Raw genomic sequence first — 27,886 nt, 5'->3', positions numbered from 1 at the left:
TTCGGCAGGGCCGCCTGCGGTCTCAGCCCCTGGCTGCTGCCTCGCCTGTAGCTGCGGCCCCACGGGGTTAACCCCCGGGATCGTTTCCGAGGAGTTTGCTTTCCTTCAGCTGTTCCTCTAGCCCAGCGCATGAGTTCCTTATGGGGTTAGAAGTGATTTCATTTCCTGCCTGATGCTCTTCGTAGGTCATTCATTCGCACGTGCTGTTCTCCAGCACAGCCCTTGCTGTCACACAGCCTTCGTCTCAAGCAGCCCTTCCTCCAGCAGGGAACAAGTCGGTGCCTCCTCGGCTCTCGAGGTAGCCTGCGTGTGTAGGCTCTTTCTGTTGGAGACACCTTCCAGCCTTCTGCTGCCTTCCTTGTGACCCTTCCTCTTTGTGCCCGGTGCCAGCCAGGGTTTGTAGCACTGATTTCCAGAGCGGTTCTCGAGGCGCTCAGGCAGTAAAGGCTCCCCGCCCGCGGAGTGCGTTACATCCCAGCTTGCCTTCCTCACGTTGTGGAGCGAGCCGGGGACTGTGGCTCAGAACTTACACGTGGCTTCCTCTGAAATACCTCTCTGCCATCCGAACGGAGCAGCTGGTGCTCAAATTAACCCCTGGGAAGGTGTCCTCGTGGGGAACAGCACCTGCCTTCTGCTAGCATTCACCACCTCCCCTTTCATCCCGCAGCGATAATTCTTGCTTCAGCGCTCGGTCGAAGGCCTTGCAGATGTTTGAGGACGAGCTGATGGCGGGTTTTGGTGTCATTGTTGCTTGGGTCTTTCTTGTTTTCACTTCTTTAAATCTTTTCAAGCCCTCAGACTTTACCTTCGTTTGGGTGACTCAGCTTCCTGGCCTCTGAATCTGCAACTTCATGCTTGTTTGATGCAAAACACGAGTGTTGAGAACCTCGGGGTTTTGTAGCTTTCAGGCTGGGGCAGTCAGCCCTTACTTTTCAGGCTGTTGGCCAGCTGGCTCCATAAAAGTGGCAGGGCAGCTTTTTCAGTACCAGTATCCTCGGAAGCCTGCTCACTGAACGGGGTTGTCCCTGCTGAAGGTCTCGTAACGCTCCCTTCGCTCAATGCACGTCTTTTTGAGGGGGCATGAGGGAGGGGAGAGGAGTGGTGCTGTGCCACGGGAGGTGTTGGTGCGGCGTGGGGAAGAATTTGGCCAGGTGGAGGGCGGTCAGGCACGGGACAGGGTCGTGAGGGGTGTTTGCAGCCCTGGGAGGGGTTCTGCCACTCCTCTGTGGGGCTGAGCAGCTAATGACCTGGGGCCATTCAGTTAATTACAACCAGGGCCGCCTTTCGGTGCGGTGTTACTGGAAGTGCAAGTCTCATGACCACAGTGATCATCTTCATAATGGCTCATTAAGTCAAAGCTGGCTGACTTCTCTGCCTCTGCTCTAACTGGGGTATGCAAAGGCCAGGTGAACAACAGAAGGTGCAGGATTCAGTTTCGGGTCTCCAGGCTTTTGTTTATGCAGTTCTGGTTTCTCTTCTCCAAACCAGCAGTCAGCAGTGGGCCTCCGGTGCGTAGCCTTTCACTTTTGTTATGCTGGCTCTGTCTTTATGATCTTAGAGTGGTGCTGCATAAAACTCCAAATACCTGTGCCTACAAGATGTTATTTCACATGTGTTCTGGAGGCAAACCAGCCTCTCGAAGACGATGAGGCTTGAACAAGTGTCACAGCAAGTTGGAAGGCTCCTTGCGCTAAACCCCCCCTGTGACTGCCTGCTTTTCTCTGTTTCTGGTGTAAAAATTGACACGGGGGAAAAAAGCTTGTTGCGTTTGAGTATTTCTTTTCTTAGCTGACGTGTTGTTTGGCGTTGTTGGCAAGCCTTGCTCAGGGCACAATAACAAAACGCTGCGTGCTGGGCAGCAGCGAGGGAGAGCTGTCGGTGAGCAGCGCTACCGATTTCCCCGCGGGTGCGAGGCGCTGTGCGGTGGGACGCGGAGCTCCGGCCAAATCCACCAGCAAGAGCTCTGTGGAACGGGCTGAACGCCGCGGCTAGGCACCAGCAGCACGCTGCTTTCCTGGCAGAGGTTCTTCCTGATGGGTCCCCGTGCTGGACCCTTGTTTTTGTGTTACCTGTCCCCTGCCTGGGAACTAAGGGGAGGAGAGCCGGTGCTGTCAGGCCGCAGGGAGGGACCGGGAGCTCCCCTCCCAGGCGAGGGCCCTGGCACAGCGCAGGGCGTTGGTGGGGCGTTCCCTTCTTTCCTACAAGAGCTGCAGGCCGTGTTTGAAGGCAGCCTCTTGACAAGCGTTCCTTCCTCTGGCAGCAGCACCGTGACGGGCTCCCGTCCCCGCCCCAGCCGCTCACTTCAGCGCTCCCCTCTCGTGCTGGCAGGACTTTTCCCGCAGCTGCATGGCAGATCAGATCAGACCGGGGAGCCGATCCAGGTCAGAGCGATTAATCCTGTTGCGGCTTTTAATTTATTTGAAAATACTCCAAGCAGCAATACAAACAAACATGTTGTACTTTGACCACCACTCCTGTAGGACTAAACTCAAGCCTCGTGTTCCTTCATCCGCTGGAGAGCTGCGAGCAGAAGCTGTTAGGTTTTGTAAAGTTTGTGTTCCCTTAGCACTGACGGAGCCTTGGAAGAGGCATCTTCCCACAGCTGCTTCCTCTGATCAAAGTCCCTGTCTCGGGATCTGCGGAGCAGTTACTCTTCAAGCTTATTCTTCAGCTGGAGCACGTGTTCAGCAAGCAGACAGATGCTGTTAATCCTTATTGCTGGCAAGGAAGGAAACCTCAGAAGCTGTACGGGCTCGCTGGAGGGCAGCCTGCTCGCTGCCGGTGCGACCGTGTCCGCCCGTGGAACGGCGTGCGTGGGGCCAGGAGGAGGGACCTGCGTTCGGCACACAGCTGTACACTTACAAGTACATGCAAGAAGTGCTTTTGCTGCTTTTTTCCCCAACACAGTTTCAGGCTCGCCCTTCGACTGGCCTGTAAACAACCAAAGCACCCTGCGTTCCCTACCTGTCCGTGCCCACGGGTCCATTTCAGCCCCGTTCTTTGCTGTGCTGTTTCAGAAGGGATGGCTTTTGCAAATCCAGGGGTGTCTGGTCACAGGTGCATTTTGTGGATCCAGTTATGTTTTTTTAAGAACCTCTCCAGAAGTTAGTTACCTTATTTGATTCCTTTTCCATTTTAAAAAGAGTGTAGGGAGAGGGAAGTGTAGCGGTCTGGGTTTGGGGCTTTGGAGTCAGTGTGGTGATGAACGGTGCTAAGACGTGGAAGTGCCTGTTTGCAGGCTTGCTTTGCTGGCCGTGCCCACCTCGATCAAAGCTCTCCTGTGCCTCAGGTGAGTTGGCATCCTCCTGAGCCACTGGGCATGGCTGGCACTGGAGAAACCAAAGCGCGTTGGTCGCTGCTGTCTGTGGCCTTTTGAGGCTCCAAAGGCTTGGGCGTGAAACACACCCTTGTGTTTTCTCAGCTTCCATGTCTTTTTCTTCACCTCTTCCCGTTTCTTGCTGGTCACTGGTGGCTTTTGGCTCGTGGGCAAAGAGACGTCTGTAGCGGACACCTGGGGGTCCCGAGCAGAAACTGCTTTCAGCCGGGGGTGCCACAAGGCAGCGGGATGAAACCATGTGCCCGGGCTGTTGTGTGGGTATTGGGGCTGGTTTTGTGGGCACAGCTTCTGTCGCTGGATGAGACGGATTAATTTGGCTGGCAAGTTCTGGTGGCAGGATTTGCACCCCGGGGATGGAGGCGTGCAAGGTGATGCTTTTAGAAAGCATCTTCAGCTGGTGGGGCCTCACAGCAAACAGCAGGCTGAAGCTGTGTGCACCGAGCGTCGTGTTGTGCTGTCCCTGGTGTCTCCTTTGTGCTGGTTCTGTACTTGCAGTTCACGTACCCAGGCAATGCCCTGCGTACTGGGGTTCTGTGGCTTGCTTTCTTAAAATAAATAGCATGTTAGGCAGCTTAAAATTGCAGGCATTCCTTTATTTTCAGGAACAAGCAATTAATTTAGTTTTAGTGTCCTAAAAATACTGATGCACTTAAAAGAAAATCCAACGCTTATGTCTTTTCTGGGGAGGTATTTTAAGGAGCTTTGTGCTTTAGGAACATGCTTTCAAGCAGGATTTGCTTCCCTGGAAGAGTAATTCCAACTTGTGAAGATAACGTGTGGCCAAAATTGCCAGCTTCCCTTCCTCCTCCTCGGTCGGCTTTTACATCTGCAGTGAAGGGTTTGGGGGCTGTGCTGCGCTCGCGTTTTCTTTGTGGAAGCTCCCAAGGAACGTTTGTTGCAGCTCCTGGCTGCAGAGCTGAGTGCTGGGGCTGCTGATCAGAGAAGATGCTGAACTGCACGCCCGAAAATGGCTTTATCTGGGGCAGTGCTGCTGTCAGCAGGCCTCGTGGACCAGCCGCTGTCACAGCGCACCAGCATGTTAATATTTAGTGACCGTCACCTGCTGCTGTCATCTGCTGAATAACCTTTATGGTGCTTGGTCCCAAAGGGACATAGTGGCTTCTCTTACTCAAAATCCGGTAAAAGTAGTAATTGTGGTATTGCCAGGATCTTTACGAAGCGCGTTCTGATGGAATTCCTACACGGCATGAAACTGGGAAAGCTCTTACCTGTGAGCTTAGCCAAAATATTAAAATGGCGCGCTAAAATTAGCTGGTAAGATGGCAAATGTAACGCATAAAATGCTGCTTTTGAGATGTTTTAATAGAGCTGTAATATTTACACGGGATTAAAATGACACGGTTCTAGCAAAAAGTCAAAGGGGAAATACAAGTAAGTGACGTTACCCTTGTCTGCCAACGTATCAAACGCAACGCTGCAGGTGTCCAGTAGGGAGACGTTCTTTAGATGAAGTGGTTTGGGCTTTTGTTGGCCGTTTTTGGGACCTTCAGTAATCCTTCCATGTCACTGACTTTTCTCTACACTTGTGATGTTTAGATTTCTTGAAAAAATCTGGTAGAGGAGTGTTGTAAGAAGCTCATTGAAGGAGGAGGTGGTTTTCCTTTAGAGGCCTGAAAGGATTTCTTTCTTTTCCTTGGAAATAAAAAGGAAATTAATATATTATACTGTATGTATATATATAATATCACATATTATAGTATTACATAAATTATGATATATTTCACACAGAACATTTATTTTCTGTGGGGAATATATCCTGCATGCGAAGATTGGAAGGCCGTGAGCAAACTCCCACTTGGGGTCCTGGCCTAAGCTTGCAGTAAGTAAGCAAGGTGTACAGAAACAGGTTTCTCCTTATTTACAACGTTACACTTAGTTGTTTCACTCTGGGGATCTTTAAAAAACTTAACGCATCTGTTAGTCCCGTGCTGTTCTTCCCGTATGAAAATAGATGCAGAACACTATAAATCAGAGGGAATTAGCACGCTGGGAGACACGGACTCTCAGTGTCTTATAGCGGGAGTTTCCTTTTTTGTATGGCTGTGAAGGGATTTGCTCACGGGAATCTGAATTTAACAGGGTATTTTTATGCTGAATCAGTCTTGGTTTTCTCTACAGAAAAGGCTACAAATGAATACAACACCAGCGAGGACTGGGGTCTCATTATGGATATATGTGACAAAGTTGGCAGCACTCCTAATGGGTAAGCTCTGTCTCAGCGTCACAACCCATCATCTCCTGTTCCTGTGAAGAGGAATGTGGTTTCAGAAGAAACACCTCAAAATGCTCGTTGTAGTCAGACGTGCAGGTACTGGTCTGCTTCTGTAAGCTCTACAGACGTCTGCAGTTGGCTTTAAGATTCTTTTAAAGAAATATTCCAGCCAGACTTCCAGTAGAGCAACTGGGAGATGTTGAATGCATCCCGAGTTTGTGAGGCTTTGCACAGTAGACCAAGTTATTTATATTTAATGGCCTTGCGTTCCTCTTGAGAAGGAACTATGTCAGTAGGAAACGGTGAACTAGCTTCTTTGGAAAACAAATCTAGTTAGGACAGTTTGCTATTTATGATGAGGAATGTATCTGTTTGTTGATTAGAAAGGATGGGACTGATAGAGGAGAAAAGAGGAAAAAAATGGAGGTGATACAGAAACCTAAGTGGTAGTTCAGTGATCTTGTAATTGCCAGAAGTATCTGCTCGTTTTTAAGGTCATCTTTTAGAGTGATAAAATGTTCCAAATTTTGTTGTCAACTTGAACTGGTACATACCTTGAATCCTCAAGTGATCTTAAAAAGGGACTGTCAACACAAAAAAAAACCTTACATTTTTACAATCAAGTGTCTTGAAAATGGGATCCACGAGCTAACAAGCTGGGAATATTTTTAAAATTAAATCTGTAGAGCACCTTTACAGTAGCCAATTAAATAGCCATTCAGTCACTGTTGCTGCAGAGCTATTTTTTTAATGTAGATATTTCTTTCATTGTCTATTTCAAATCTACTTCCTCAGTGTAGTAGCAAATGCTCTCTTTGTGACCTGTCAGCATGGACACGAATACAAAATGCCAGCATAAAAATGGAGTCTGCTCCAATTCAGCACATCTAAGAACAAGCAAGCTGATAAATAATTTTTTCGGGCTTGCTCTGGGAAAAGTTAAGGTTAGGCTCCATTTACATTTTTAAAAATAGAGACAGTTTTGTTTGCTTAGCAAACCTGAGTATCTGGTTTCATTCATTCTGCAAATTAGGTCAGTCGCATCTATCGCTAATACTTTTTGTTCCTTTCTTAGAGCGAAGGATTGCCTTAAAGCCATCATGAAGAGAGTAAATCATAAAGTTCCCCACGTGGCTTTGCAAGCACTTACAGTGAGTAAACTGTCCCTGTTTTCCAAAACCCTTCTGTTCCTTTAGGTAATGGCGCCATGAAGTGTGTGATCAATTAATACCCTTCTGTGTGTCTTCAGCAGTAGTCAGTGGGAGAGTGCACGCTGAGCAAAGGGTGAACTTTTTCTGTGCATGCTTTTATTTTGGGTTATTGTTGTCATACGTCCTCACCGTTGTATTTCTGTTGTCAGCTTTTAGGAGCCTGCGTATCAAACTGTGGGAAGATATTTCACTTAGAAGTGTGTTCTCGTGATTTTGCTAGTGAAGCTCGAGGTATAATAAACAAGGTAATTATTTTATAACTTTGGGGGGGAGAATTATCTTGGTGATTTCTTTGCTTTCCCTCAGTGTAGCAAAGAACTGGCAGAACTAATGCTCTAGTTAATATGCTAGCTAATAAAATGTTCTAGTTTGGGTGCAGTTGCAGATACTGCTGGCTGTTTGTCTTATCCCTGAAATTTGTGTATTTTCGTTTACTGCCTGCCCCCAGTTTTAACAAAATTACACAAGCAATTTTAATTATAGTCCGTGACTTTTCCTAAGCTCAGTTAATTTGATAGTGAAGGCAGCTTTCCCTGAAAAGAGCTCTAATGAAATTCATAAGCTAAAGTGCAAAGGGAAAACAGTGAGAAAGATAAATTATATTTTTACAAGGAAAAGGAGGAAGTCTTCAGACAACAGTTTCTAGAGATTCTCAGAACACTGAATGAGGAGTTAACCAAGAAAGGAAGACCTAAATGGCTGGGGTCAAGCAGCTGATGGGATCTAAATCTAGATGTAAAGAACTGAGTAAGCGGAAACAGCTTTACCGTAATTACTGCTCCAGTTGAAGACAAAAATGACTGAAGAAGATAGTCTTCAAATATATGGGAGGCCTGGAATCATCAGAGGTTGAGCAAAGCAATTAAGGAAACTAATAAAATTGCTGGGAAGCAAAATGAGTTCATGGCTCTTCTGTTTCTTGCTTTCTGTGGAAAAATAGGTCTTGAAGTCCTCCACTTTATTCTCATTAGCCATGGTCCGTTCTGAAATAGAACGCTGACCTTCATGGTCTGACAGGGCTTGTGGATGTAAAACAAACCTTTAATCCCACTGAAGAATCGCCTACTGGAGCAGAATTTATTTTGTTGTTGGGAAGTACTTGTGTTTTCCCCTGTCCCTTGCCCGTTTGGAGAAAGAATCCTCAGAGGGCCCATAAAAATGTGCTTCCTCCTTTCCTATGAAAGAAAATTACTTCAGACAAGTGCAGCAAATACCTTTGTGCTGATAATGAGCCTACTGGGCTACATGGTTTATTTCAATTAAATGCACGCTTGAGCCCAAACTCATCAATGTTCTTACTGCTCAGCATGTTTGTGGGTGAGCCACAGGCTCGCGTGGTGGTCTGAAGGACGCTCACACGGGAAATGGTGGCTGTGCACCGCGTTTGTGCTGTCCCAAGCTTTCCTCTGTACAAGGCAGGTTGAAGCAGATATAAGTGAGCCCACCAGCCCCAGAACCCTCACTCAGCAGCCGGTATCCCAGTGTTAGTCTGGGTGCTTTGGGTTCAAATGATAGCCTTTTTGTGAACTGGAAGGAAAACCTGAAAGTGGGTGGAGTCTGAAATGCTTCGGCCATGTTTACCCTTGTAACGTTGGCATAACAAGCACGTGTTAGCTGCTGTCATGAAGTGTTGATCTTTTTGCTCCAATGTTGTTTTTAAGGCTATTAGAACATTAGCAGCAGCTCAAGTTTAAGGTATGCTTCGAGGTATGCTCGGAAGCGTGTCCTTTAGCCATGTAGTAGGGTGATGCATGAGTCTGACTTGCTTTTCTCAGGTGGTTTATCTCTTGGCATGAAGTTGTTAGCAGGTAAAATTTGCAGTGTTGCACGAAATCGGTGGCCCTGCCTGGATTTAAAGTAGCTGTACATCATTTAGATGAGGGGAGAGGACGGAGAAAGGCACAGAGGTAGGCAGCCTGAATCTCTCCAAACTATTGAGGTGGAAGCATGGCTAACATTGGAAAAACTGAAAAGTTTCTCAGTCTTTTTCCTTAACCACCTAAAATTGACTCCACTAAAACTACAGCAGTGTATATAGGTGACCTGCCTGTAAATTTCAAGTTTTGGCTGTGCAAGAGAATTTGCCTCGGAGGGTTGCTGAAAGGGTTGAAGGAGGATGCTGCAGAGGCTAAACATGCTGCCTGTAACACCTGAATCAATGTATAAAAGGTCATGTAGTCTAGGTTATGTTTTCAATTTTTTCTTATTGTCTTATTAAACACAATTGATTACTAAAGGTATTTTTATATATTAAAAAAAGGCTTTGGTAACAAAGTTTTACAACTCTTTCTGCCTACTTTGAGGTAGAAGTAGTCCTTTCTATGCAATTTTGTCTTCTAGGCTCATCCAAAAGTATCTGAGAAGCTGAAAAGTCTAATGGTGGAGTGGTCAGAAGAATTTCAGAAAGACCCTCAGTGCAGCTTAATATCTGCAACAATTAAATCTTTAAAAGAAGAAGGTGTAACTTTTCCTGCCGCTGGATCACAGGTAAAAGCTGCTTAGGAGTACATCGTACTTCTGCTCCTGTTAGCCCTCTGGCAACGAACAAAAAAGAAAGCTGTCCACCGGAGATCTTAGGTGCTTTTGGTCAGAGGAGAGTAGGATCCTTCTTCTAGTTTGCCTCCCGATACTGAGGTTCATTTCATTCTGCTTTTTTTTTTTTTATTTCCTTGCCTTCCGAAGAAAAATAAGAACAGACTAATAGCTATTTCACAATGTCCTCATGAGTTGTTTCATTTTAGATCTGTCTTCAGATCATTTTTTTAGAGCTTCGTTGAGCTGTCGCTGCCTTAAATCTAAGCAATCCTACACCCACACTTTGTACTTGGTGTTTCATGGTTCTAATTGCTGACTTGGAGCACATATCTTCTTGTTTTTTCCTTCCCAGAGCCTCATGAAACAAAGGGCGGTATCTGGAACTGAGACATCTTTGAAGATGATCTGTGCTGTGCTGTGCTTTCCTTTCCTAAATCCCCGATTCCTGTTTCAGTTTTCTGTCGGTGTCAGGAGTTGTCCTGGCTCGGCAGTGCTGCAGTGGTGGGTGCTCCCATCCCTAACCTCACTTGCTCTCTGTGTTTTCCTTCCGCTTTGTGCGCTATGCCTGATCAGCTAGCTGGCAGATACGGTGACAGGTTTTCTTATTTTCTGCGCTTTATTATTGATGCTTCTCAAGATTTTTATATTCAATATGAGTTAGGTGAAGATCAATCCTGAGCACTCGCGCTGTCGCTTCTGTTGGGTTTTCCTTATGTGAGGTTTACTTTTCTCTGCATTAAACAGAGTTGTGTTTAATCCTTTTACAATCTTGCCTTTCTCTGCAAAGATGTTTTCACCTCTGAATCTAGGGTGAGCATTAAAACGTGGTAGAAACATGGAAGATTGAGAGCTGCAACCGATTGTGCTTTCTTTCCTACAAATACATACGAAGTGATATCTTTGTCTTTACCTCACGCACTTCACTGCAAACAGTAAAACTGAGGTTTATTAGTTTCTCGTGTACGTGTACAGAATTGATTTCTAGGACCCCTGATAACCCCAGTGTCTGAAACGAGGTTCTTCATTCCTGCAGGACTTCCTTGCTGGAGTGAAAACTCTAGGAATGATTTCACTGTGCTGTTGTGGAGACTCGGTTATTTAAGTCAGCAGCTCCTAACACTCGCTTTTTGTCCACACTCCCAACAGCAGAGAGTGCGGGTGTCTTCTGGTGTGACACGGAGAAAAATCTCACTTTTTAGCAAGTCCAGCTGCAGCTTAATAACTTGGGTCCTCGCAAATGTAGGACTCCAAAGAGCTTTCCTTCCCTTCTGAGGGGAGGTGTGGAGAGCAAAGGCAAAAAGAGTAGTCATTTAAACAGAGCTCATTTAAATAATGATACCGAGTAAGTATTTAAATGAAGTCTTTTAAATAAACAAGATCTCATTATTTATTTTACTTTGTTCCCTGCTGAAAACAAAATAAAACACGGATGAGATTCTGGAGAACAGTACATTTTTCATCTAGAAGATCATCTTGGGTCAGTAATGAAATGTTCTGATAAGGCAACTAATCAGGAACAGCTTATTCCTAATTTTTTTTAAGTGTATAATTATAGAGCTTTCTTCTTCCTTTGTACCATGAACTTATTCTATTGTTAACACATTTGCAGGCTACCACAAATGCTGCTAAGAATGGTTCATCAGTAAGTAAAAACAAAGAAGATGAAGATATAGCTAAAGGTAAATGACTAGCCTTGGGGTAGGCTTGTGCTCTGGAGCGTTTTGTTAAAATGCATAGAAATAAGCTGTGCTCCCTTCTGCTGCAAGAGCTGAACGCGAGGGCACAGCGGGTGGGGAATTAAAGTTTATGTTAATCATGCACGAGTTATGAAACATCTTAGCGTCTTACCTTTTAGTTCTGTTGTAGGGCAGAGTAAAGCTGTTGAGATGTAATAAATGGCTCGTAGTTTGGAGAAAAAAATATTAAACATAAGGACCGTGTTCATATTATTAAAATAAATATCTCTTTTCATTAGGAAAGCAAACTGCCTCTGTATACAGGGATAAAACACACAGACTTACCTGTTTTATTTTCCTCTCCTAACTGTAGCTATTGAATTGTCATTGCAAGAGCAGAAACAGCAACAAATGGAAACCAAATCCTTGTACCCATCTGCAGAAATCCAGCAAACCAGTCAGAACTCAAGGAAGGTGCGAGCTCTCTATGACTTTGAAGCTGTCGAGGACAATGAGCTCACCTTTAAAAGTGGAGAAATTATTTTTGTTTTGGATGACAGGTATAACGCGCTCAGCTGAAGGTGCCTTTATTCCACAACTGTTGTGTCGTTAGCCGTTTTTTCCCCCAAGGGCTTTCTTTTCCACAAGCACATATATTGTCACTCTGGCCTTCCCCAGATCCCTTTACCTTCTGCTATTTGTTCCATGCCCCAAATTGTTTTAACCCTTGAAAAAAGTTGTATCTAACACTTCTTTGAGGCCATCCTTGCCCTCCTTCCCCAGTCCAGGCATCTCTCCAGTGGTTAGCCATTTCTTTAAAACAGAGCCCCCCCTGCCACTGCATCACTGTCTGGTGCTGCTGGAGCCTTTCTGTGGCTGCAGTCAAAGGAAGCTGCCTTTTCTCTGACGTGTTCCCATGCAGCTGTCTTGCTTTGCCTGCTGAGCTTTGATGGCGAAGCAGCAGGCTGTGATTCTGATGGACAGCATCCTGGTTAAGCCTGGCTTGCTGCTTTATGTTATAATAAATAAATAAAACACCAGTGGCAAGGAGAAAGTAGCCTCTGCCCAGCTGAACTGACTGCGTGCCACTGGCCCAGTTATCACTGCCGTTTGTGACCTAGGGGTGGTTTTGGTGCAGAGGGAACCTCTGCATTACGTTAACCATTCTGTGGTGGAGGGCCAGTTTGTAGCTTTTAAAACGTTAATGGGTTATAACATGTCAGAGGAATATCTACGCACAACGCAGTACTGAACTCCAGCTAATACCAGACATTGTTAACCCTCTGCCTATCAAGCATCACGTTTGCCAGGATAAAACTGAAGCAAAATGCTTCAGGTAGTTATTGTCGCTCTTGTCACTGTTGCTCCAATGATAGCGAAGAAGCAGAACCTACTAACGCTGCTCTAATTTAACAGGCTGTGACAGATTAATTATATTTCTAATGTTAGTCCCCACCTGTGTACTTCTGGTAAACTTTTAGCTGAAGCTATAATGGGCTATCATCTAATCACTGAAGAACCGAGCAGTTGTGCTTTAAGCTCGCAGTGATTGCTGCTAAATGGTTTTACTTCCCCCGAGCCCGCCCTCTCTCCTCCCCACCCCCATGCCCCCAGCTCCTGCTTTTGGCTTTGCTGGGCTGCTAATCTGTACAGACGTTCTCCTTTGCCTCCCTTACTGGGCACCTAGGGAAATAGTGTCTCGGATATCACAGCTTTTCTGGCAAAAGCGCAAAATACTGCCGATGCTCAGAGTTGATGTTCGGGGTTTTGTAACACGGCTTTATTTCCCCAGTGACGCCAATTGGTGGAAAGGTGAAAATCATAGAGGAGTGGGATTGTTTCCATCTAATTTTGTGACTTCTGACTTAAATGTTGAACCCGAGGCAGGTAAGTTAGCTGCTAAAGAGCTGACACGTTCTTTTTAGAAAGGCGGCCTTATGGTGGGAGTACTAATTAGCCCATCAGCAAAATCACTTCCTGAAATCAGCCCAAGAAAAGAATTGAGGGAGAAATCCTGACATTGTTTCAAGCAAGCATATACCCCAGCTTTAGCTCACTTTAACGATATGTTTTGATTGTAAGTTGTTACCTTCTCCCTGTTGCAGCAATTCAGTTCATTTTGCCCTAATTCTTAGAGAGTAACATAATACTTCTCCAGCAGCTAGGGGCATCGCTGCTTGATGTACTTCCTCAAATTTCTATCTCATTTGAAGATTTGATGCTAAGCAAGTAAAATGTGTACTTCTTAAGTTAACGTAGTAACGCAGCCACAGGAAAGAAACTACTGTTTGTTCTTCCAGCAACTGTGGATAAAAATTGTGTTCCTGAGGATTCTACAGAAGAAATTAAGAAAGCAGAACCTGAGCCTGTCTATATAGATGAGGTATGCAGTCACTTCCAATATACCAAAGTGCTGATATTTTACAGTGATCAAAACATTGCTTGGATGCTGCCAGAACTTTTTTTTAATATATATATAAATACCTTTTTTAATTTGAAAATTAAAACAGTCTCTGCCATGCTTCAGAAATAGCTGTTGTTAACCTTACCTTCCCCCTTCCAGGATAAGATGGATAAAACACTGCAGGTACTTCAGAGTATAGATCCTACAGATTTAAAGCTTGATTCTCCAGATCTTCTAGACTCAGAAGGTACTTTGAGCACTAACTTTGCTAATTCTTGTATTTCTTCTGACAATTCTTTTCCATCGATTAAGCTGGTAACTCTTTTGTATTTGTTACGCTCGGAGAAACCAGGGTATCTCCTGTCAGTGTGCTGCAGAGTAGCTTATTTCACAGTGGGAGCATGGGGATGTAACTCTGCATTTTCTAACGGTTTTCAAGCTAAATCCGTGTTTAACAGAGCAACTTGCAGCACTTCTAGCTGGTATACTCTGCCTGATCTTTGCAAGAAATATCTTCCTATCAAAACTACATAAAATAAGCAATTAATTGTAGGTCAATGTTTCTCCAAAGTACTGCTTCCTAAGAGGGCAGGGGAAGTTCAGCTCACTTAAGAGCTGGTTAGTTCGAGGTGTGCAAGAACAACTGAGTGTACTTTGGGGGGAAAAAAAAGTGTTTTCTAGAATGGCAAGAGTGGAAAATGAAGGAATATCTTCAGTACAGGAGGCCTAGATAGGTTCATTTGCAGTATTCCAGTAAAAGATGAGAACCCCATAAACCTTGGAGGTGGAAGCAGAAATGCAAAATTTTCAGTGGTTTTCATCAGTAGTCTTTTGTTTGTGGAGGGAAAGTGAAGAGAGGATGACAAAGCAGAATAACCAAAGTGTTTTTCTTCTCCAGTTTGGAGGAATTGGACATGCCTGATAACTAGGGACACCGTCCAATTTTGCATGCTTCGTGTACTTAAAGTATTTTTTGGCTGGATTTAAAATTCAATTGTGAAGTATGTTAACTACTTTGACTCTTCCCTCGTTACAGATATTTGCCAACAAATGGGTCCAATGATAGATGAAAAACTAGAAGAGATAGATAGGTGAGTCAGAACGTAGCTTCTGCATGATATACTAATACTTCAAATTGTATTATTTTTTTATTTTCATTTTCTCCTTCATCTCCCAAGGTAGAAAATCTTGCAAGAAAAAATTAGACCGTTCTACTTCTACTTTTTAATGTTTACTACCAACACCAGGACTTCTGTACTTAAGATTTTGTTGCTGCTCTCCTAAACACACTGCATAAGTCACTCGGTGTATTTTATGTTAGCACTTGCTCGTAGGCTGTTCCATCCGTCTAGAACTTGACATTCTCATTCTGATGCTCACTGCCCTCCACAGCAGGAAAATCTGTTCAGCAGCATCGTTAGCCCTTTCCCCTCAGACTCGGAGATATTTAATGGTGAATGGAAAAATAGACTAACGTCGTGGAGTCGCCTGCTTTATTACAGCTAGGGAAGGGTGGTGGTTCACCATTTTGACTCTCCTTCACTGGTGTGTTGGGTCTGTCTGGGATGGAGTCACCTTTCCCTGCAGCAGCCCACACAGTGCTGTGCTCTGCACTCATAGCTGGAACAGCACTGGTATCACTCCAGTGTTGTGTCTATTGCTGCATAGTGCTGGCACAACATCAGAACTCCTTCCAGGCCCCCAAGAGCCAGCAGGCTGGGGGTGGGCAATTGATGGGGAGGGGACATCACCAGGGCAGCTGACCTAAACCAACCAAAGGGATATTCCATAACACCTGATGTCACACTGAGCAATAAAAGGGGGGCTCTCATGGGGGAGGGTCTCTTCTGAACAACCGGTACGCGTTTTGAGGCCCTGCTTCCCGGGACGTGGCCGAACATCGCTCGTTGATGGGAAGTAGAGAATAACTTTTTTTTTTCTTTCTCTCTGTGCTTCCGCGCGGCCTTGTTGTTTCTTTTGTTTCTCTTTCTCCCCATTCCCCTTTCCTTAATTAAATCATTCTCATCTCAAACCTCGAGCTCTTTGTGTTGTCTTTTCTCCCCCTTCCTCTTTGAGGAGGGGAGGAGTGAGAGAGCGGTTGTGGTGGAGCTCGGTTGCCCACTCGAGTAAAACCATCACAACTGGTAGAAAGAGCGGAGTGGATTCTGACCATTTTATGATGGAGATGTGTAAGAAATCAGCCATCTACCTTTCAGGATGTTATTTCTTGCTTGCTCAAACCTGTTTAATGAAATACTTCTCTTTTTTACTATCCAACACCAGATGTTAGAGAAACTTAGTGTTTGCATACATTTGTTTTGAAACAGAAAGCATTCAGAATTATCTGAATTGAATGTGAAAGTTCTGGAAGCTTTGGAGCTCTATAACAAACTGATGAATGAAACGCCGATGTATTCAGCCTACTCAAAACTCCACCATCCCGCACAATACCCACCTACATCTTCTGGTGTTTCAGTGCAGGTCAGTACCCTCTTCTGGAAATAGAGACTTTCCTAATATAGGTTCCTATTTAAAAAGATGACACCAAAAATGAAGTGTAGGCTTTCTTGCTAGCCTACGAACAATCTGACATTGCCTGGTGACTTTCTGTAGCCTTTAGAATAAACTAGCACTTATGCGCTAGAACTGAGTTCTTTGATTTGCAGTTCGCTGCTCATACAATAAGCTATAGATGTTAATTTCGCTCACTCTAACATAAAGATGATTTATTGAAAATACTTGAAAGATTCTTTCTGCGATTTTTTTTTTCCTAGTGAGAATTGTGTGTTTCAGCAGCTTGGTGGATATTCTTGCGATGAGTCATGTTCTCAGTCTTACAGTAAAATGTTGCCTTCTGATCTAATAGCAGGGATGTGAGTGAACTTGAATATTAGTGCATTAATCATGAGCCCAGTGCACTTTTGCTAAGTATAGAAACCTTCATCTGGTTTTAGCTCTTTTTTTTTTTCCAAGGGGAAAAAAAATGGTATTGTATTAGTGGGTGTAGTTGCTCAAAACTGATTTACAGTATCTCTTGTGTGTCATATTGGTGTCCTGAGAAAACCAAATTAGAGGCGAGAGGGATTTTAAAGATCCTTTTTAAAGAAAGCATAGAATGAGTGTTTTCACTTCAAATGAATTTTGCTTTAATGCTAATTGTTCAGTGGGAAAAGAATAAAGAATAGTTGCCATAGCAACTGCTAGGTCTGAAAATCTGTCAGTTAAAAGTAATTCCATGTCCTTAACCTTGGTAACGATGAAAAATTCGGTATATTTGGAGGTTAAGAAGTAACATGAGCCAAAAGGCAATGGGAGTTGACTTTTTCTTTCAAGATACATGCTTCCAGCAGTGAAAATGTGAGATAATGCTACTCGTGCTGGGCCTGGCAGAGTCACTTGACACAAAGCTGTCCGTTCCTTCAGTGTCCCTATACTGTCCCAAGTCCAAAAGCAAGGAGCTGTGCAGACTTCTATAAGCATGTTACACCACCTGCTCTATCTGAATTTGGGGTGAAAACGTGCGTTGTCTTAAATCAGAAATGCCAGAAACTGAAGGGTTTTTTATTTCCTCTTACGTTATAGTCTTAGAATATTCCTCTGGTTTTATTCCCAAGATGTATTAAATAACAAATCTTGTATGGTGCTCATCCCACTCAACCATGTTTGTGCGTCAAAATGTGTGAGGACTGAATATTGTAAAGGCAAGGCAAATTACAGAAAAAGAACAAGGTTTTGGGGAAGGGCAAAGGTCTTGTACATGATACAAAAGGATCTTCCAGATAGTAAGGTCAGACCTTGTTAGCAGGGCATTTTTGGAAAAGGTGTCTGCTGATGGCAATAAAAGATGTCTATTTATAGCTTGTGTTAGGAGAAGTTGCAAGTGCTAGTTTTAAAACGTTGTTGGAAAATTGATGTTAATTGAGCCTTTGAATCCTAATGTATTTGTTTATTGAAGTTGTATTCTGTGCCACATTTGCTGCTGCTTAATGGAAAATAAAAAGTATGCTTTTTTTTAATTAACAGTCATATCCTGTACAGCCACCTAGTGGAAACTACATGATCCAAGGTGTTCACCAAGTCACCATTTCCCCAGGTTATGGCCTAGGACCTGATCAGATGGGACAGCTGAGGTCTCTGCCTCAAAATATCAATTCTTCTGGAGCAACTCAGCCTGCTCAGGCTGCCTATTTAAGGTACCATTTCAGCAAACTCTTAGGTCACGCTATTCCTGATGGTAATTCTACTGCTTTGCCTAGAGGCTGTATCTCCATGAGGTGCAGTGACGGGTACTGCTGTTTAACCACTCGGAAAATGCACAGCTTGCTTTTGGGCTAGGCAAAATTCCCACTTGCAGATCTGCTTAGCAGAGAAACGGATGTGACCTTGTCAGAGTTAGACTTGTTTGGCTTTGTTTCGTTACAGCCCAGGACCAGATTCTGTGCTGAACCAGGCGTACGTGAACCAGAATGCTGGTCTTCCGTCGGCTGCCAGCACAGCTGCCTACAGCCAGCCGCAGATGGGAGTGTCGGTGGATATGTCAGCTTACCAGAGTAACGCGTCCGCTTTGCCCCAAGGACCAGGCTATCCCATGGCAGTTCCTGCTCATTCCGTTCTGCAGCAACAAACTAACTACCACCAACAGCCCCTCCTTTAAAAACAAGCCAGGCTCGTATTCCTCAGATAATGAATACAAGTTGCTGAATCGAATGATTTTTATTAATACCTGTCACGGATATCAAAATGCATTTTCCTTTTTAAGTAACCCAACTTTGTGCATTAGGGTGATGCTGAGTACAAATATACATCAGAACCGGTCGTTAATCGTTCGCTTAAAGGTAGTTTGAACTAGGTTAGGTAATGGTTTAAAATAATTTCAGATTACTGTGAGCCCTTAGTTCAAAGGTTTCAAGAAATGCCATTTGTGAGTCTGAATATAAGTAAAAAGATTGGGCAAAAATAATTTTCTCTTCTAATGTGTTTCAGGAAACTTGAGGACGCATACGCAGTGTTATGCGTTGCTCTCATTACGCATTGTCTCTTCTGGTGTCTCACTGTAATCTTTCTGTCCAAGTAGCTTCAGAAAACCTCTGCAGATTTAGACACCTCCTTCTCTCTGTGCGGCTGTCGTGAGCTTTATGACATGGTGTGCACTAGATCATTGGAACAGCTGCACGAGTTAATCAGGTGAGAGCTGGAAGAGAAAATGATTTGATACTGTGACAGAGAGGACCACGTACCTACAGGAGTAGGAGGAATGATGTTTTTGCAGTGCTGCCTATTAGATTTTGGGAACCTACAGAGAACTCTGATGTGTTTCTCTTGAAAGCAATTGCGGGGGGTTGCTTGAACTTGCTTTTGGCAGAGGTGATACTGCAAGGGATGCTCCCAGCAGACTGTGGGTACTCCGGATATGAGGTGCTGAGCCAGGGTCTTGTACGGAATGTACTTTCTTTTCCTTTTCTTGTTGTATGTAGAAGTGAAGGAGAACTGTAGTTCTGTGTGGTAAAGGAGGGGCTCAAGAATGTTTGAAGCTTAAGACTGAGAATCCGGCTTTGTTCCGTTTCGCTTGGGGAGGCAAGTGGAACAGGAATCATCTCTATGGGACCAGGGGGTTCTTGCCTCTCTAGGATTTCCTTTTGCTGCTGCCATTTACATGTCTAAATAAACACTGGTCACAGAGGGAAGCTCTTAAACCAGTTGGGAAAGGTGCATTTAACATACCACGTATAGGCAGACTACGCGTGCTTTGTGATTGTGCTCCTCACTTAACACAAGGAATGGCTGCGTGTTGGAAACACCAGACGTCCTTAGAAAAGGAATTGCCTTGGGACTGTGGAAGTGGAGCGTTTGGTGGCTAAGAAAAGAAATCTAAGAATTTCTTCCCGATGCACTTTTTAATGGGTAGGTTCTTCTCTTTTCCTTTAAAGAGGAACAGTTGAGCTGAGTTACCTTTCAGGAATGTTTTTGCTTTAGTGGTTTCAGCCTCTGAAAAAAATCACTGAATTCTCCTGTTTACCTACTCACTTGAGCGTAGTCGTATTTATACGTATTGTAACAATTTGACCATGAGTAATAATCTTTAGATTGGGAAAATAATGGAAGCAAATCACTGATAAAACATCTTGTTAAATGTCTGAAACTCCAAAAATGTCTAAATAAGTATGTTTGGTGTGTAATTTCTCTACCAAATGAGAACTATCAGATTGTAGACTGTTGCTGAGTAATAAAAACCACCGTTCACTCAGTGCCACCTCCATTGCTTTTGCATTTTATTTAATTACGTAGTATCATGACTTTATTCAATTGCAGCCTCGTGCTTATGGAATAAGGGATTCAGTACCTGCTCTTTAAATCATTATTTAAATCTGTGCCGTTAGAAAGAGTCTATCATCTTTCCTTTTGAAATGACTTTAATTTTTGTATCCTTCCCTCTGAAGTAGCTTCGTATAAATAACACGTTGCAATACTGAATATTTCGATAACTTTGTCTTAAGAGGAATAATTAATTTCAATGCTGCTGTTCAAAATTCTTATTGTTTTGAGATTTTTTTTGTAAGAGTTTATTTCGTTCCAAATTGGTTTATAATCAAACTAGACCTTGCTGTCATTTATGTAGATTTTCCATGTTTATTAGTAAATGAGCTAAAGGTAGGGATTTTTATTGGATTCCAAACTTTGATCCAGCGGAAATATTGAGCATCCTAAATGGAGATGGCTAGACAGATGTGATTTGATTACTTTTAATTATTTTCTGAATATAAATAATGTATATACTCATTTGTCTGAGATTTTCTACACAACTACATATATGCATACTGTTAAAGCCTGAAATTTTATAAAAGCCAGATTTGTGATTGTCATCTCTTATATTCTGAATTCTGTGATACGCAACTTGTAGATAGTGTAAAATAATTTAATTATTAAAATAGTGTATTTAGAGGGTTTTGGTGTTAATAGGAACTGTTTTTCCTCTTCAAACTTCTATACATTATCATATTTATTTTTAAGGCCTGATTGTAACTGAACATGCTGCCAAAGGATTTATCTAACTTCGGATTTCTACACTAGGTTTATTCCTACTGTTTTATAACAGGAATCAAGGGTAGATAACTTCTGCGTTTTCATATAAACTCTTAATAGTTAACATAGAAGTTTGTGCAACTTTATAATGAGAATTTTATTGGAATATTTGTTTCATGGATGTTAAAAATACCGATGCTAGATACGTTTTCCTCTAGTGTGAATTGGCAACCTATTATGTCTAAGGTATAGTCAGCTGAAAGCAATGATTTCATGTCTGTAATGCCACCGTTCCGAGGTGCGTGTTGAGACTCGTTGGTATTTCATATGGCCTTGATGTGACAAATGCATTGTCTATTTGGTATAAAAATGACAACGTTAAGATTGTTTCTGTAACAGGTAGACCTTAAAATAATGTTCTGTGTTCATTTAGCTTTTGTTCATTGATGTCCATAGGCTTGTGGAACAGTAATTCTTTTGAAGGCTGTCCTTTAGGAGGGAGGGCCGAGCAGGACCTGGCTGTAGCTGCAATCTCTTACAGTAATTATTTTCTGATAGGAAGGGTTTTTTCTTATTTTTATCTATGCATCTTTTCTAAGACATAATAGGCACTACTCTTGCTTACATTGAACACTGTGATATATTTGTCGAATAAATAACTTTTTAGAATTTATGGCTCTTACCAGTTAAATTTTACATGAAACTGACTGAAACTGTTTTGAATCAGTGAAAATGAGAAATGAAGGAAAAGAAATGTAAATGGGGCAGGGTCTGAGCACTTCTGGATTTTCATCTCTGCTGGCTCCGCTGGAATTGTAACGTCTGCCAGCTAGCGAACTGACCCCCAGCATACAGCATGCCTGAATTCTGGATGCAGATTGTGGTTCTACTTCTATTTTGCCTGGGGTTTGAGGTGAATACGTACTGGTTAATAGATGCGTCACAGTTCTTACAGAAAATTACCTTAAAGAGTTTGCAGTATTAAGGACAGGGGATGTGTTTTAATGGAATATCCGTTTGGCCTCGTCTGCAATATGTGTGCATTGCCTTGTGTGAATAAAACAAAGTTTATTTAACAAACGGGTGAAGAGTCTTCTGTTTACTACTTAGGTTAAATCCTTGCCAGAAAGACGAGGCAAAAGCTGCATGAGGTGCCACGCACAGTGTGAGTTGTGAACTTCGCTGCTGTAGCCTTCACCTTCCTCCTTCCCCAGTGCGCCCACTTACCTCCAGCTCATCGCGCTCCCACGCGCTCCCAGCAGTGCCAGTGCTCTGGAGGAGAAGAGCTTCGTTTCAGAGCTGTGCTGCATTTCACCTCTGCTGGATGAGCTCCTCTAGTCAGGAACCCTTGCTCGTTACCTTTAGTTGTCTAAGCTGGGCTCAGCATGTTCGAGAGTGCTGCGTGCTGGTTGCTAACCGGTATGTATGTTCACCGCTCTGGGGAACAGAAGAGAACAACCTTAAAAAAATGGTAACACACAATTGCCACAAATGATAAGGTGTTTATGTAGAAAACACATACAATGAAATTTTAAGAGCAGTGTTATCGCACATCCTAAGAATGAACTGTAATTGCTTAGGGCTTATTATAGGTTTTCAAGGAGACGAATTACCCAGAAGGATTCGTAGCTCAAAGTAAGAATAAATCCTTGTGCTTTAAAGACGCCTTCTGCTGAGGCTGTGAATGAATGTCAAACCAGTGTGTGCAAGGAGCCTGCTGCACCTGAGGATGGCATTATTAGACACAAAGCACCGCGCCGCATTCCACCACTTACAGCTCCCTTTTGAGGCACTGACCCTACTGGCTTGATTTCAGGTTACTTTAAACTACACCTCTGAACCTTACAAAGCCAGCACATTTACTAAATTACTGGCAAATACTCTGTTCTTCATTTCAAATCTCAAACATGACTACATCTGGCTAAAGTGAGATGATGGTGTACATCTTCTGGACGGTATCTTACTTTGGGAAGTGAGCCACATAGCCACACTAAGAATAATGTTAAAAGTATCCTTACTAGTACCTATTTAATGACTAAGGTGAATTTAAAAATAATCTAATTTAGACTACAGCATTCATGACCCACATTCATCTCTGATAAAGAAACCAGGCTGCCTAATTTCTTCCAGGGTTTAAAAAAAAATAAAAAATCTACAGTTTGTGTCTATAGTGTGAGAGAGATGTGTTCACCCTGTCGTACCTTGGGTTTTCAGCAGAGGTGTGCATGTTCTGTATGGAGCCAGTGGGCATCAGCCTTCAGAGCGCGATTTGAGCCTATTATGCAGGTGCTTGCCATAATGCTGCCTTGATTTCACACATCTGGTATCCGGGTGCACTAATTGTTTTCACAAATTTTAAAGGTCATGGCAGCTGGCTGAAAAAGGTAGCTCTAATGTAATTCTGAATATAAATAAAGTTGCTACTGCATACGTTGGAGAAGTGGTGGTGCTTTGATGCTTTTGGCAGCTTGCTTTCTTGATCCCTTTCCCAGTTGGTTGAAAAAAAAGTTATTTTCCAAGGGAGCTGGTCTGTGTTCAAAGCGTTCTGGAGTAGAAGTGGGATCAGTTCAAAGATGCACACATTTCTCATTCATTGCAGTGGGAGGTGTAATGTACTTGTAGCTAAAGCACAGGAGTGGGAAGCAGGAAATCCAGGTCCTGCTTCCACTTCTTCTCCAGATTTCCCGTTTGACTTCAAACAAGTTGCTTCATCTCTTGATTTATTTTTATCCCGCGGTGCCCTGGAAATTACAGCATTCTTTATGAATGGTAGTTGATGCAAACTCACACCGATCGATGCTTGGAAGTGCTAGGAGGCCGTGCAATGGAGGCTGGTTTACACAGGTGCAGCGGCTGGGGATCGGTTCCAGCTTCAGGAGGCCGTGCTGGACTTGAAGCCGGGACTTGTCCGGAGCGCCTGCGGTCCTGTCCGCGGCCTGCCAGGGCCTGGGGTAGGGATGGGGCGCAGCGGGGCCAGGCCGGGAGGCAGCTCTCGTTTCTGCAGGACGACAGGCGCTGTACCAAAAGCTCTGGTGACTTCTGGCAGTTCGTGATCGTTTCTGTTCATCATACGTGACCGTAGTTTGTAATAAATCTGTCAGCTCTGAGAGTGAACTACCCAGATACAGCGCTCCTCAGCGGGCCCCTCACAGACAACCCCAAAAGAGGTCGGGGGAGAGCCGGGTGTGGGTGCACAGCCCGATACGCCGCCAAGCAGGAGCAAGGCGGACACGGAAAGCTCCTCAGAAACGCCGTTCCTGCTCTTTAATTTCAGGCAGGTCTCCACACGGGCGCGTCCCCCCGCCCCTGCCAGCCTTCACCTGCCCGTGCCGAGCCCGGCGGGCAGCGCTGAGGCGGGGCCCGGGGGCACCCCAACGGGGCCTGGGGCCGGGCTCGGGGGGGCCGTGGCGGCGACCGCCCGTGTGAGGCGTCGAAGGGGAGCGGCGGAGCCGACCCGCCCCGAGATGGCGGCGGGGCCCCGGCCCCGTCCCGCCCCGCGCCGCCCGCCCCCCGCGCCGCCTCCTCCCCGTCCCCTCCCTCCCGCCCTCGCCCTCCGCGCACTCGCTCCCCGGCAGCGCTGAGGTGCGGGGCCGCGGGAGCCGCCGCCGATCCTCGCTGCCATGGCCGCGGTGGGTGACTGCGGGGCCCCCCCGGGGGGCGGCCGCCGTGGGCCGGGCTGTGCCGGGCAGGGCTGGGTTGGGCTGAGGCGGGCACGACCCTGATGTCTTCGCCTTCCCCGGCGCAGGTGACGAGGGGCACGGCGACGCGCCGCAGCCGGCTGAAGCGCTCCGACGGCAGCACCACGTCCACCAGCTTCATCCTGCGGCAGGTGAGCGGCCGGGGGCGGCTCCGAGGGGGCTCCGGGGCCGGGGGCTCCCCCTCGGCCGGGCGGGGGGGCAGCGCCCCCACCTCAGCGCCCCGCTCCTCGCCCTCAGCCCCCGGGCTCCGCTCGGAGTTGGTGAAGTTGGCCGGCCGGGTGCGCGCTCGTTGCACGCGTGGTTCTCTTTAATTTCACCGCCCTGAGGTGGTCGCAGGGCGGTGTGGCGGTGCTGCGGCCACCTGTGGCTCTGCGCTGTGGCCGTCAGGGCTGGTGCTGGTCAAAGTCGCGGTGCCCCTCCGGGGGGGAGTTCTGGGGCGGGTGAGCCCCAGCGCCGCGACCCTGGCGGCGGTGACCCGAGAGGCCTGGAAAAGGCACCTGGAGCCGCGACTTCTCCTGAGAAACACCCGCGCTGTGCCTGCCTTCCAGTTTGTGAGCCCTGGATTACGCTCCAGGTGGATTTCTCAGCTATCCGCTGTGCCTGTGCCGGCAAAAAATCCACTTTCCTGACAGAACAGGAGCCCAGGTTTTAGCCCTTGCTTTCTCTGAGGAGTTGAAGGTTTCTGAAAGACGTGTGCTCGCAGAGATGTGCGTGCAGGCACCTCAGTTTGGGGCTGCAGGCTCCTCGGTGCTAATTATACCCAGCCCTGCTTCCCCTGGCGTTCCGGGAGCAGCAGTGGCAATTTAGACGAAGCCTCCTGCTAATAACTATTTCTGCCCTTTCTTCTTGTGTTTGCAGTCTGCTAGCTGTCCCTTGGTAAAACAAAGGCTAGCAGCCGTGGCCACCGAAGCTTCGCTTTCTCTCCCGAGTGATGTTTGTCAGAGTCAGAATTATTAATCTGCTCTAGAAGGAGAAGAGGTGAAATGTTCCTTGGCGGATGGCCCCGGCTTCGCACTCGCCCAGGTCTCTCGGTGCTGTTAGGAGAAAATTAAAGGAGCAGAAGGAGAGCGGATGAGGGTCCTTGGAAAGCCAAGGGAGGCTTGTTGAGCGTGGAAGCCCGTTTTGCGGAGATGTGCAAGGTGTGGGGCTGGTCCGGGGGTGAGGGGATGGAGCGCGGCCGTTCCTCGCTTCCAGCAGGGCAGGAGGAGCTGTGGGCCCTTCCTGGAGATGTCCTGGAGAACGTTCAGGCTGTTGGAAATTACACTTCAAGTGATTCACGGGTGTTGTGCTCACGCGGGAGGCTGAGGGCTCGTGACTGAGACACACCGAGGGGAATCGGTGTTGTTCCTGAGCACGGGATGTCTGAGGGAGTGGGTCTGCGCTGCCTGGCTCCGAAAGCCTGCACGTGGGAGCGCTCACGGCAGTACCTGGGGAAAGCCGCTGCTCGCGTGAAAGCTGCTGCTCTTCAGACGCGCGAGCTGGATGTGACGGGTCAATTAGATTGCATCAAGTATCCCAGCTGTGTTCCAAACACGCTGAGAGTTTCTTCTGCTTTGCACTTTCTTTGGCCTCATGGCTCAGGACTTGGCGTGCTCTGGAAGCACTGCGGGATTCAGTGTGTTTGGTGCCTTTTGGGGAAGGTAGGGAGGCTTGTATTTACTTCTGAAATCCCCCTCGATGGGACGGTAGTGCGTGCTACGTAGTGCATTTGAGGGGCATTGCCAGATATATAAGGCAAAAATCTCATTTTGATCTAGCAGAATAATAAATAATACTTTGTGATTCTTGCGTCCCTACGTTTGGCTGAATTAGGATGGAAATTGCAGGGATTATTTGCCTGTCCTCTACTGTGACAGTCCTGTGGCTGCCAAGGTTTGGGTTTCAGAACCTGAGATCCTCCTGTGGATGGTGTGCTGTGCTCCTCGTGCTGCTGGTGTGCGTGGCTCTGTAGTCACAGGCACCGCTTGTAAGCACGTGTTGCAGGCGTTGCCCACGTGAAAACGCACGTTTAAGTGGGAATAAGGGCAGCTGCGCTCCTGAACGTTGGTCCTTTCAGAAAAGTCAGGTAGAGGCATTTATTTTAGTCACTCTCCGAGATGACGTTTCAGACTGCAGCGCTTTCGGACGGTAGGAGATCCACAGTGATTCTGTATCTGGAGACCTGAGCAGGCAAGCGCGTTAGTTCTCTTCATGAGATCAGTAGGAAGATTTCACTCGGGTTGTGTGAGCTGAGCAACAAAAATAACGCCTGGGTTGCCTCCCACCTTCCCCTTGCTGAGGGAGCGTGAGTAGAGAACTACATCAAGGGAGTGTTTAGGTAAGGGTCGCGTTAGTTCTTCCTCTGCGATCAGTACAATGTTCCTCACATTGGAAATTCCCCTCCTCGCCACTCCCGTACACTGCGGTGTTCCTGCTGCTCCTTTAGTGCTGAACGAGCACTTCAGGGTTGGCATTCTTTCTTTGAGAAGTGGAAGTCCTGGTCACAGGAGTTGTCTTCAGGTAATGTTGGAGCTGTAAGTGTAATTAAAAGCAAAAGGAGATTCTGTTAGTGAGATTTGCAGTAAGGGTCTTGGAGGAGTTTAAACCTGGTTTGGATCTCGTATGTGCTATGAGTTGTGGAGCGGTTTTCACAATACCAATGGAAATTTTACTCTTTTCCTTCTTTTTGTGTCAGGGGATGCACAGGTCCCCCGGCCTTGAGCTCTTTACCCAACTTTTCATTATGTTGCATTTGATTTTTGGTTTCAGTTCATCGGTCAGTTCAACTTAGTACCAGAATGATGCTTGGACGAGCTTCTGAGTTTGTGTTTCTGTGAGAGCGGGCGGTGATGAGTGCGGGCAGTCGCTGTGAGTCTCGTGTGTGTCTGCAACGGCAGAGCTACAAATGTCCCGTGCGGGTGGAAAGCCGACGGAGCCCGTGCTGGCCTCTTCCTGGAGAAGCGCTGCGCTGCAGGACAGGCGCTGAGTGAGGTGCAAGTGGGGCCAGGTAGGCACGGCTGGAAATCAGCCCAGCTACTGCGAAAGAACAATTTCTCCAGAGGGTAAGGTCGCTCGTAGCCTCATGTGACCTTCGGGCTGCCCTGGGAGGGCACCGAGTTGTGCAAGCAGTAACGCACGTCGCCTTTCTGCGCGGGGCAGCTTTAGGTCCCGTGTTAGAAGGTGGGCACACGAGTGAGCAGCCTGCTCGTCTGCGCTTCACTGGTGGTGAAGCAGGACGGCAGCTCACGGTGCTGCTCTCGGTGTGCTGTGGGTACCTCTGGCTGCTGCAGGAGGGCTGCTCAGCCCTGTCCAGCCCGCACCAGGGCAGCCGAGCAGCTCCGGCGCTCCCACGGTGCTGCAGGTTTCAGGGTGCTGCTGCCTGGGCACCTCTCCCATGGGTGGCAGAGCCGGGGCTGCGAGCAGGCCTGGCGCTGAAGCTGTTAATGCCGCGCTTGAGCGAAGGCTGGGTGTACAAAATTGTTCTTCTTACGTGGCGGGTGCTGCTCAATTCTATTTAACAAGTCCCTTAAGGGACAGAAGTCAATTATCAACGTGGTGGCATAAGAGAAGAAGTAGGGCAGCTGAAAACATACGCTTATACTTCTGCAAATGCTGTAATAATAATTCATTGCTGGTTGGTTTGGTTTTCCCGGAGGATGTTGTTTCCACCTTTCACGTTGTGACTTGTAATGCAATTACTATCTTTTTCCTTTGACTTCTGGTAGCACCGTTCTCGTTGCCTGTGCTTTCTTTCAAATACTTTCATTGAGAAAAGTTGGGTGACCTGTGAACA

At 46.0% G+C, this 27,886-nt stretch overlaps 2 protein-coding genes and 1 long non-coding RNA gene across 7 annotated transcripts in view; 2 read left to right on the top strand and 1 right to left on the bottom strand.

Annotated features, from left to right (window-relative positions):
• The window catches only part of STAM2 (signal transducing adaptor molecule 2), a 35,966-nt gene extending 14,470 nt beyond the window's left edge, over positions 1-21,496 (top strand). For both annotated transcript variants that reach the window (XM_035331823.1, XM_035331824.1), the window contains 13 exons: positions 5,477-5,561; positions 6,646-6,721; positions 6,931-7,026; positions 9,122-9,268; positions 10,926-10,995; positions 11,366-11,552; positions 12,785-12,879; positions 13,293-13,375; positions 13,556-13,643; positions 14,433-14,487; positions 15,724-15,877; positions 17,420-17,589; positions 17,819-21,496. In XM_035331823.1, the coding sequence (XP_035187714.1) occupies positions 5,477-5,561; positions 6,646-6,721; positions 6,931-7,026; positions 9,122-9,268; positions 10,926-10,995; positions 11,366-11,552; positions 12,785-12,879; positions 13,293-13,375; positions 13,556-13,643; positions 14,433-14,487; positions 15,724-15,877; positions 17,420-17,589; positions 17,819-18,050 (1,538 nt within the window). In that variant the 3' untranslated portion in view covers positions 18,051-21,496. The remainder of the gene's footprint in view (positions 1-5,476; positions 5,562-6,645; positions 6,722-6,930; positions 7,027-9,121; positions 9,269-10,925; positions 10,996-11,365; positions 11,553-12,784; positions 12,880-13,292; positions 13,376-13,555; positions 13,644-14,432; positions 14,488-15,723; positions 15,878-17,419; positions 17,590-17,818) is intronic.
• Positions 14,754-15,697, bottom strand: LOC118169971. The gene is made up of 3 exons (XR_004752402.1): positions 15,539-15,697; positions 14,972-14,977; positions 14,754-14,933 (listed from the first exon to the last, which is right to left on the bottom strand). It is a non-coding gene; the product is annotated as an uncharacterized LOC118169971 (long non-coding RNA).
• A 2,433-nt stretch (positions 21,497-23,929) lies between the features above and the next one.
• CACNB4 (calcium voltage-gated channel auxiliary subunit beta 4) overlaps positions 23,930-27,886 on the top strand; it is a 78,706-nt gene continuing 74,749 nt past the window's right edge. For all 4 annotated transcript variants that reach the window (XR_004752391.1, XR_004752390.1, XM_035331825.1 and 1 more), the window contains exons 1-2: positions 23,930-24,045; positions 24,162-24,245. Coding sequence is in view for 2 of the 4 variants with exons in the window: in XM_035331825.1 (XP_035187716.1) it covers positions 24,037-24,045; positions 24,162-24,245 (93 nt within the window). In the remaining 2 variants the exon portion in view is untranslated. The remainder of the gene's footprint in view (positions 24,046-24,161; positions 24,246-27,886) is intronic.

This window comes from Oxyura jamaicensis, chromosome 7 (assembly GCF_011077185.1).
Source record: "Oxyura jamaicensis isolate SHBP4307 breed ruddy duck chromosome 7, BPBGC_Ojam_1.0, whole genome shotgun sequence".
NCBI classification, from domain to species: Eukaryota; Metazoa; Chordata; class Aves; order Anseriformes; family Anatidae; genus Oxyura; species Oxyura jamaicensis.
The sequence above is the reverse complement of the archived record's forward strand: the minus strand, read 5'-3'. Positions and strand labels throughout refer to the sequence as shown.